The following is a 10,932-nucleotide window of genomic DNA, read 5'->3' as shown; positions in this document are numbered from 1 at the left end:
GCAGCCATGCAATAACCATAAAACGGCAATAATGGCGAGAAATAGCTGAAATAAGTGTTTGTCCAGCTGCGTACATCCATTCAGCTGAACACACCCACAGACACACATACCTGCAAGCCAACCGCTAAACCTACAGCTGTATACCAGCGCTTACACACGCATGCTCATACCATACTTCCATTCATATTCTGCTTCGGTTTTTGCGCAGATTGACTGTCAACTATGAAAAGCTATCGTCTGCTTCGTATTGTTACATGCCAACCGGTAGTGCGCTGTTCGTAAAGAGCACTTGATTGCCTTAAAATATTTGAAGCGTTGGAAGATGATAATCTTGTCTGGAAGTAGTCGAGTAGTAAATACGCATACATACTTACACTTTATATTAAATTTAATATACAACTTGATAAAAACTGCTTAACAGGTGAGACGAAGCTAGAGAATTCGGAAACACACTTGGAACTAAATGTTTGGGAAGCTTGACTTGGTTGTGAGTGTTTACAAAGCTATATTAACTTTGTTGGAATATAATACATTTAGCACTTACATATACTACCTCAGACAACCCAACATGTTAATAGGTACCTAGCAGACAGACGGAGAATTTAATATCGCCAAAGTTCAAATTAAAAATTTGATTTCCGTGGTCAACATTGTTGCCATCCAAAGCGATACACAACATATTAGACCAGGGTAAATAATTTTTGAAAAATTAAAAAAAGTCGTAGCAGATTGAAACCTACCGGAAAAAAGGTGAAATAACATACAACAGCCGATTAAAAAAAATTCTATTTTGACTTGAAATTTTTTGTTTGGAAATTAGGGTTCTTTTTCGATATTAGGTCAATATATGAAGAATTTATAACCAAAAAATACATTATGTTTGGGACATAAAAAGGTATGTAAGTTTCCATATGAGTTCGTGAAAGAAATAATTTATGTAAAAGATCAGAATAAAAAACTCAAAAGTTTGGTTGCGTTAATTTTGAGGTTATGCGGAAAAGTCTATACACAGATGTTATATTTCATTACCTACAACTTTGCCATATAACTTTTTCTATAGGACTCTTGGTTTCACCGAAAATCGAGATAAACTCCCTTCTTTTCCTGTCCACATATCACACGTAAATTATTATTCGCTTAATGTTTATTACTTTATCTTTCATGTCCCAAGAGTTTCGATTTCCTATGCATTTTATTATAATTTTTCCAACTTTTCGTTATCATTTTTGTAGCATTGTAACCATTTCGCCTTAGAATAGGTCGTAGTTCTACATCGAGACGAAGGGGCAGGTGACTCATCAACGGAGCTAGATCTCAGGAGAGTAATGATGGCCTTATACTCGTATAAAACATGGCAGATATATAATAACTACACAGCTGAAAGGACTATCACGTCTCTATTAAACTTTGCAAAAAGCATTGACGTCCTGGACGGCTGGACTGAACCTTCATCTGCCATAACAAAGACCCTGTAAGACTATGTGTGGATTGAAAGTTTGCAGTTGAAGCTAACCTAACAAAGTTTTGGCTATTACCTCCTGTGGTCTGAGCACTAAATGAATTCAGTTCAGTACGGTTCATCATTTCTAGTCGGCTCTGTAGGCTGTCGGTTGGCCTAAAGAGAGAAAATGATGTGACCTTACGAAACCACTCAGTGAGAAAAAATATCCTGTGACGTTGGTGTTGAAGTTGATGCTCTCACGAACGTTACTTTCAAGAAACTCCTGTCATGCCGTTAACAAAATCCAAATATAAACTTTTATGGCTGGCAAGCATTGTTTCAAAGTCCAAATGTCCATTTGAATAAACCAGTTTTATAGTTTTCAAATGCTGTTAGGTCGTGTTTCTTAGACTCAACTCTATGTAGCAGCCAATGATCAACTATCTAATTAAAACGCCCTTTACGAAAAACTAGACTCAAATCCAAAACAAAAACTAAATCTATTAATTTAAACAGATTTTTTATACAAGTAGTTTTATATTTGAAAACTAACCGGCGCTTACTAAATTATTCATTGCTTCCGAAAATTAATTAATAAATCAGCAAATCGGAAATCGTTTGCTAATTCAGTTGTTTGCGAGTAGTCTTCAAATATTTCGGTTTAAAAATGCAATAACAACAATGAGTAGCACAAAATTACCTTATTTCAATATATTGCCAAGTAGGTGATGTATGTATTCATATTTTAATATATATTTATTTGTTATTTTCCAAATGCTCTTCGCTTGTGTTAATTTCAATAAAACTACTTTAAAAATACTTTTGAACAACAGGTTAATCGCTGCTGAACTATCGAGCCAAATTGATTATACAAACAACTAAACATTTACACGCAAATTTCGAACATGTTTATAACTTAATTTGACTAACTAAATTTTTGTCCAAAAGCATGTTCACACAATATTTATAAAATAAAACTTTGCAAAACTATAATTAATTATGTTGTTATAACTATTTTAGAATTTCGGTGAAACTTGGTTCGTTAAGCCACTAATAGGATTTTTTGCCGAAGTTTGTTTTGATCGTCTGACACTTTTATACCAGACATTACCAGCCGACGGCTACGAAACATTAAGCAAAAATAATTTTTGAGTGCCAATCATGTTCTTACATCTTCTTCTCCTTTATTGGCCTAGACAACGCTTACACGATTATAGCCGAATTTTTACAACAGAGCTCAAGTCGTTCTTTCCTTTCGCTGTTTGGCGATAATTTTACATTCCAATTGTAGCCAGATGTTTAACTACCTGGTCTTTTCAATGGAGTGGAGGTCTTCTTCTGCTTCCCCGGCTGGAAATGCGTCCAATGCTCTCAGTGCTGGCGTGTTTTGATCCATTCGGACGACATGACTTAGCCAGCGGACTTACTATTGTCAATACGCTATATATGTTCCGCAGAACATATCTCTCCAAAACTCGTAACACCTGCTAATCAGATGTCGTCTTCGTCCATGCCTCTGCAACATATGTATAGCAAGGCAGGGATGATGAGTGACTTGTAGAATTTGGACAAGATTACAGAAAGCACTTTGGAATTTATTTGTAAAGCATAAAGGTTTTTGAAATCCCAATGTTTCACGCTTTGAAAGTTCCTAGTAAAAGAGTTATTGCTAAATAAAAACAATTAACAATTTTAAAAATAACTCTGAGTGCACCGACTATGAAAATGTGAGTTGTAGACAAATGCTTTAAAGTTTAGTTGAAAGAATACAAAACTAAAATGTTTAAAAATTACCTCTCTTTATAATAAATGACTTTATAATGTCATATAAAGATTTGGGGTGTAATAAGACGTCACAATACATATGATGGACTCTCATCTGGATTTATTTCGGGCAAATTTGGGTGCTGTAAGTGACGAATAAAGCGAACAAGTGAATATTTTATAAGCCCATTTCTTTTATGGAGAAGCGATATCAAGTGGAACAGCATGAATGCTAGCCGACTATTACGGGATACTTAAAAAAGTTAAAGATTTTTCTTGTTCTGCAATTGACTTTGACTCTTTGAGAGAGCACGCTTGATTTTCAACATGTTTTTATAGTTACATATATCATGGCTATACAAATTAACATGATTATTTTTATCTTTTCTCTTATCTATAAGAAGTTTGGATTCACAAACTACATTTCATTGACATTCAAATGATTATTAAAAGATTATCTCCATATCTTCCGTAAACGAAATGTTTTCCATTATCTTAAAAACTTCCATAAATCACGTTGTTGCTTTAACGACATTTTTTTTTTTTTTTTTGGAGAAATGCTGCCTAGTTTGTACTCCTTTCCGGATAAAAATACTGGTCCGTTCCGATTACGCAGACTCGACTCCTAAGAGAATATTGCTATTAGTATCATTGCGCTTTTTGATAAATTTTTCGAGCGCTGCTCATATCTGACAGCCCTTTAGCTATTCGCACTCATATAAATGTCTCTCTTTTGCACTTATTTCTCAACCTTTACCTTAAGGGGGTATTCTTGTCTAGGATTTTGAAAAAATCGATTTTTTTTGCATATCTTGAAAGTTTAGACTTTCAAAAATATGAACTTGGAAGGATTTTTCAAAATTCGACTTATTTTCGGAGATACAGCCGATTTTGTGACGTGGCGTCCGTGTTCACTAGAATTGTCTCCTAAACTTTAAACGCGTTTTCTCAAAACTGACTTTTTCGGAACGATGTCCACGATTTCTCAGGTTCTACTGGAACGATTTATTTGAAATTTTTACAGAAATAGGCGTGTCTATGGTTGGAACAAGCCTCATCCCCAAATTTTTATTTTTATTGTTTTTAAAAAATTCTAAATAATCAGAAAAAGTGATCCAAAAAAACTTTTTTTTTCAGGCAGTCGCCATTTTGTGAAAAAAAATTTTTCCCACTTTTCCGTAGTTCCGGCCATTTGCGACATTATTCTAGATTAATAATCTTTTTTTTTGGTTTCAGGTAACTAGGAGGGTTGAAATCATGGGTATGGTCACGTGGAAATTTTTAGAGACCCCTCATTTCGTCAGCTCATAATTTTTGAAATTTTTTACTTTTTTCAGTTTTTAATTTTTTTCTGTACTCTTCTAAAATTAACAAATAACTAAAAAAAAAAAAAAATGGATAGTAAAAATATTATTTTTTTTACGACACCATAAAAATTACCTGAAATTCATGCTTCTAGACCAGAATACCCACTTAAAAAGAAGATCTCAAAGTACAGTAACGAATCTTAAAGTTCTTTGATCTTCATATGTCGCTAAGCTTTTGCACGGCTTCAGTTCAGCGCCTTTCTAGTATACTAGAGTTCATACGGTATTCACGTGTGCTTACTTTCCTGTCCGACACTGTATGATTTCAACGAATTCACCTCAACGCACTTCGTATCACTTCTTGACGCCCTTAGCTGAGATATGAAGTATGTAAATTAATTTAAATATGACGTCTTAAGTGTTTAGCCAGCCGATAATATGAACATGCGGACTCGTGCATATCGATATAACGACTTCTACAGTAAAACATGTATATTACCTCAATGCTAGTTTCCAAACAAAAAGTCAACGAAGACGAAAACAATATTTTTTAGATGCGACAAAAACAAAGCGTTAATATGTGATGAGCTTGTATTTTCAGTGTCATCAATAGACCAGACACTCATTAGTGACTTGTTTTTAGAAAAATTTAAATAAAATTTGATGGTTAGCATGCCAATAGTAATTAGCACATTTGTATAAAAACCCGTGAAATTGCAGACTTCTGTATCAGTTTCGTACTACGAATCAACGTGATAGCACATAACATTTCTCAAAATGAAATTCTTTGTAAGTGTTTCAAAATCCAAAAAACTCGCAATAATATTAAATTGAAAATCATAAAAACTAGAAAAAAAAAACGTTTCGAAGTTCTCAAAAAAGTTTACATCGCATACCAGATTTTAAGCTCAAAAATTAAAAGAAATTGTGAACGTGCTGTGCTAATTAATTACTCTCAACTGTCTCGTTATCATTTACTTAGGTCGTCCTTGCCTGCTTTTTGGCTGTAGCCTACGCCAACGAAGAAGCCGATGTCCTCCGTTTGGACAGCGAAGTGAACCCCGATGGCTTCAAATACGCCTATGAGTTCTCCAACTCCATCAAGGCTGAGCAAGAAGGTACCCTGAGCGGTGATGCTTTGGTCGCCAAGGGCCAATACTCGTTCACCTCCCCCGAAGGTGAAGCTGTTGCCGTCCAATATGTTGCTGATGAGAACGGTTACCAAGTTGTGAGCGCCAACCCACCACTCCCAACTCCACCACCAATCCCAGAGGCCATCCTTAAGGCTATCGCTTACATCGAAGCTCACCCATCCAAGGAATAAGCAGCTGTTATGTGCTTCTACAACATTTTTGAATTGATTGTTTCGTTTTTTACCTCCGTTTTTTTGAATAAATGCATTCTAAGTCATTAGGATAAAAAAAACATTTTTGTGTTTTCATCCAATTCAGTTCAGTTTTTAGTCGATGAAAAGTGAAAGTTGAAAAGAATTATCACTCAATAAGTATAATCTTAAAATAAATGTCATAAATAGTTAAAGTTTTTTTTTTTTTTATTTTGTCTATAAATTGCAAATAAAAGAAAGGACTAACAGGCAACTTAAATATGATTATATGTTTAAATATATATAATTAAAAAATTACAAAACTTCTATGAGAGAATTGGCTGATTTGAAAGATCGCTCGGTTTGAGGCGTTTGAGTCGTCTTGGTGGTCCATCTCTAGAAGTTAACATAGCTACTTCTTCGTTACAATGCTGTAGCAATCTTACACTATGTGCTGTTGGAATTTTTAATATTTCTGCGTTAACCGAGTTTACGCCTAGATCACGCTCTATATCAGCACATCTACAATAACAAGGCGCTTTGACAATTAGTCTTACTACTTTGTTTTGAAATTGTTGGATGACTTTCTTATTGTTTGCGTTAGTACATCCCCAGAGTTATGCACCATAACTCCATATCGGTCGGAGTATTTGCTTATAGATAAGTAACTTATTTTCGATGGATAACACTGATTTCTTACCGATTTACCAATTATAATTACTTCCCAGCAGAGCGTAGTGTCAAGCGTCATTCCTAAGTATTTAGCTAAATTAAAGTACGGTATTCGTGCACCGTCTATGAAAATTGTTAAGTGCTGCATTTTGTTGTATGTGAAAACAATGTGTACAGACTTAGCCCATTGTAAGACTTTATTTACAGCTTTTTGGAGATTAGTAGTGGACTCGTGTTCACTACTACCAACAGCAAGCATCTGCAAATGTGGTTGTTGTATAATTGCAGTCTACTGGCAGGTCGTGCTTGAATAGAATATAAAGAAGAAGGCCCAACACACTACCTTGTGGTACTCCCGCTTTTATTTCCCTAAGAATAGAATATTTGTCTCCTTGTTTAACGCGAAAGTAGCGATCTGATAAATACGATTTTATGATGTCATAATGCTGTTTCGGTAAAATCAGTTTCATTTTCGAAAGCAGTTCTTTGTGACAAACTTTATCGAACGTTTTGGCAACATCCAAAAACACGGCAGAACAGATTTTTTTCCTCAAAGCCTTTTTCAATAATGTGTGTAATCCTGTAGATTTGATCAATCGTAGAATGGTTGGCTCGAAACCCAAACTGATGCGCTGGAATTATGGTTTTTCTTTCATTGATTTTATTGATACGTTTTATGAGAATTTTCTCAAAAAGCTTCGATATTATCGGTAGAAGTGATATGGGCCTGTAAGAAGATACTTCATATCCTGGTTTCCTGGCTTTGGAATCATGATAATTTCAGCAATTTTCCAATAAGTTGGCACGTATTTAAGATGAAAAGCCGCGTTAATAATGTTGGTAATTTTTACTACACTTATTTGTGGAAGCCGTTTTCAGACCTCGGCAGTAATCAGGTCGTAACCGGGGAATTTTTTGTTTTTCAGATTTTTGATTTCCTCACTTAGCTCACTGCTTGTACAACTTGAGATTTCTTCGCTTTCTTGACTGGAAGCAGTAGGATAATCTACGTGTATTTCATATGGGCAGAATATTTGGGTTAAATAATCCGAAAATACTTCTGCTTTTTTGAATCGTCTCTGGCCCAGCTATCAGCACTTATTTTAATGGGACATATTTGAGTTTCTGGGGTCTTTTACAGCTTTCCAAAGAGAGTAGTCGGAATTTCTTCCATTGCTTAGAGACCGAAGATAATTTGCGAAACTTTCGTTTTTAAACCTCTTAATTTTCCGATTAAGATCTTTAGAGACTTTATTTAAAATAGATTTATCAGCTGGGCAACGAGTTTGATGCCACTTACGTCGTAGCTTTCTCTTTAATTTAATTATTTCTCTTATATCATTAGGATATTGACAGTTTACAGCAATTTTCTCTAATTCCTTGTACTTTTCCAAGCTGCGTGTTGCATACTTGTTTTAAAGTGTACAATTTTAGATTCCAACTGGCCTGTATTTAATATAGAGTCACCGCGTTTATTATACAAGGCCGCTGTTTTGTCTTTAAAGATGACAGTTTTACTATAGCTTATACAGATTAGGGAATGATCCGAGTTAAGGTCATAACCCTGATTGATCGACAAATAGTTCCGGGATATTTTGCCGACAATGAAAAAATCTATCAGGTGTGAAATCTTTTGATTATCTGATGGCCAATAAGATGGTAAGTTCGTCGAGAATGCGTAACTTCCGGTAGACTGTAGTGCTTTATAAAGTTCTCTTCCCTTTGTAGTCGTAAGCTTTGAAACCCAGTGCGTGTTCTTTACGTTGAAATCTCCACCCATTATAATTCTATACCTGTGTCTATTTATTAAGTGTTGGTACTCTTCAAATGAGATTTGAGTACTGTACATAGAGGTAAGTGAGAGTGGACTTTTAACTCCGTAAATAGTCACTGTTGTAGCTTGAAACTTATCAATTGAAAGTTTTTCTTCCTCAAAATGTTTAATAGTATTTTTAATTAATATTGCGCTTCCGCCACGGGCGCAATTGCTAGGATGGATTGTATGGTAAGTTTCATAGTTTTTAATTTTTAAATACTTGCAACAAAGTTGCTAAGGAGAGTATTATAGTTTTGTTCACATATCGGTTGTTTGTAAGTCCTAAAACTAAAAGAGTCAGATATAGGGTTATATATACCAAAGTGATCAGGGTGACAAGTAGAGTTGAAATCCGGATGTCTGTCTGTCCGTCCGTCCGATCCGTCCGTCCGTCCGTGCAAGCTGTAACTTGAGTAAAAATTGAGATATCATGATGAAACTTGGTACACGTATTTCTTGGCTCCATAAGAAGGTTAAGTTCGAAGATGGGCAAAATCGGCCCACTGCCACGCCCACAAAATGGCGGAAACCGAAAACCTATAAAGTGTCATAACTAAGCCATAAATAAAGATATTAAAGTGAAATTTGGCACAAAGGATAGCATTAGGGAGATGCATATTCGACGTAATTATTTTGGAATAGTGGGCGTCGCCCCGCTCCCTACCAAGTTTTTTGTACATATCTCGGAAACTACTACAGCTATGTCAACCAAACTCTACAGAGTCGTTTTTTTCAGGCATTTCCATATACAGTTCAAAAATGGAAGAAATCGAATATAAACCACGCCCACCTCCCATACAAAGGTTATGTTGAAAATCACTAAAAGTGCGTTAACCGACTAACAAAAAACGTCAGAAACACTAAATTTTACGGAAGAAATTGCACTAACTTAACGCTATTTTGAATTCCATCTGATACCTTCTCTGTATAATACGAGTATATATGTACATTAGGAACCAATGATGATAGCGGAATAAAACTTTACACAAATACGGTATTTGAAAAATATGTAAATGACGTATAAAGAAATCTCGATTATCACTTTATCATGCGAGAGTATAAAATGTTCGGTGACACCCGAACTTAGCCCTTCCTTACTTGTTTTAAAATAGGTTTGTGACGTAAAATGTGTCTCCGATGTCATACATACGTCAACATTTTCCGAGTTCCATAGAAGAGTTTTTATATATTTAGACATATTTGGTATTTAAAAGATATTTTTGAAGCTTGCATAAGCGATTTTGTAAGGAAGTGTTGAATTCGTCTCGTTTATTGAGTTTCTGTAAGATCTGTGATAAAATGCTGTTATCTACACTAATATTATAAAGAAGAAAGACTTGTTCCTATTTTTGTATGTTTGTAATCAATAGGCTCAAAAAGTACTGGACCGATTTAAAAAATTCTTTCACCAATAGAATGCTACATTCTTCCAATTTGACATAGGCTACATCTAATTTTGAAAAAATCTTGGTAAAATTTGAACAATGTAACCGAAGGTGTAGAAAAATGAGTCTTAAAATGTCTTTCGTCGAATGCGCTGCCCAAACTATTAGCGATAGAACAAAATAATGTACAACAATATTGAAGAACATCATAATGTCTACAAAAAACTCCGCGGTAGCATATGTCCAACTATTGTAGTTATGTCACTACAACAACTTTTTTCATTTTAAACATTAATGAAAATGCTAACCAACATTGCTAACATTGACGAGTTTTTTCTCAACTTTCGTCAGTGATCCGTTTACGAGAACGTTGCTCTATTCGGAAATACCCTGATATAATATTATACATGGAATGCATCGTTGAAGACATAGTTGCGCAGAAAGCAAGGCCAACCAGTAGATGGACATCCAGGTGTGTTCTCAACTAATGCATTAAGACGAATTTACACAATCCAGCCGAAAAACGACGACTGCTTCTACCTTCGGTTGCTATTGATTAATGTACGCTGTTCAACTTTATTTGAGTCATTGCTTACTTTGAATGGTACGGTGTGTGCCAGTTTTGGAGAAGTAAGCCAGCAATTACAATTGCTGGAACACATTAATCACTGGAATGAAAATGAAGTTCGCAACTTTTCGCGATAATCATTTCGAAAATATCAGCCCTCAAATTCGCGTCAATTATGGGATACGAACAAAAACGACATTGCCGAAGACATTTTACATGGCCTTCGCTAAAAATTGGAAATGGTAGAATTTCGGTTGATACTTCCGGTGGTTCGATATCAATTCCATCTTCCCTTTGTCAATTCACGAAAGATGAACTCATCACAAATGTTTGGACATTGGCCAATTATCGTAACTTCGATTCCTTAAGTGCACGCGCAATGTTAGCTGCCAAAAATACCGATGTTGTTGACTTAAACTGGAAGATTCAAAGTCAAATTCCGGGAGACTTGCGCTCATACAAATCGATCGATCGTCTTGACAATGAAGACGGGCCGTGAATTATTCAGTGGTATTTCTAAATTCTTTGGACAGGCTTGGTATGCCACCGCATCATTCAAAGTGGGATCGGTCGTTATTATGTTTCGCAATCATCATGCCACGAAACTGTGTAATGGAACCCGACTGATTGTGACGCACCTATCGAATACAAGGGG

The 10,932-nt window shown here is 35.3% G+C and overlaps 1 protein-coding gene across 1 annotated transcript; it reads left to right on the top strand.

Annotated features, from left to right (window-relative positions):
• The first annotated feature begins 5,210 nt into the window (after positions 1–5,210).
• LOC126756445 (cuticular protein 47Eg-like) lies at positions 5,211–5,939 on the top strand. The gene is made up of 2 exons (XM_050469514.1): positions 5,211–5,301; positions 5,495–5,939. Exons 1-2 carry the CDS (start codon positions 5,290–5,292, stop codon positions 5,834–5,836), a joined length of 354 nt encoding a protein of 117 aa, XP_050325471.1. The 5' UTR covers positions 5,211–5,289; the 3' UTR covers positions 5,837–5,939.
• The last annotated feature ends 4,993 nt before the right edge of the window (positions 5,940–10,932 follow it).

The sequence above is a fragment of the Bactrocera neohumeralis genome, chromosome 4 (genome assembly GCF_024586455.1).
Source record: "Bactrocera neohumeralis isolate Rockhampton chromosome 4, APGP_CSIRO_Bneo_wtdbg2-racon-allhic-juicebox.fasta_v2, whole genome shotgun sequence".
In the NCBI taxonomy this organism is placed as follows: Eukaryota; Metazoa; Arthropoda; class Insecta; order Diptera; family Tephritidae; genus Bactrocera; species Bactrocera neohumeralis.
The sequence above is the reverse complement of the archived record's forward strand: the minus strand, read 5'-3'. Positions and strand labels throughout refer to the sequence as shown.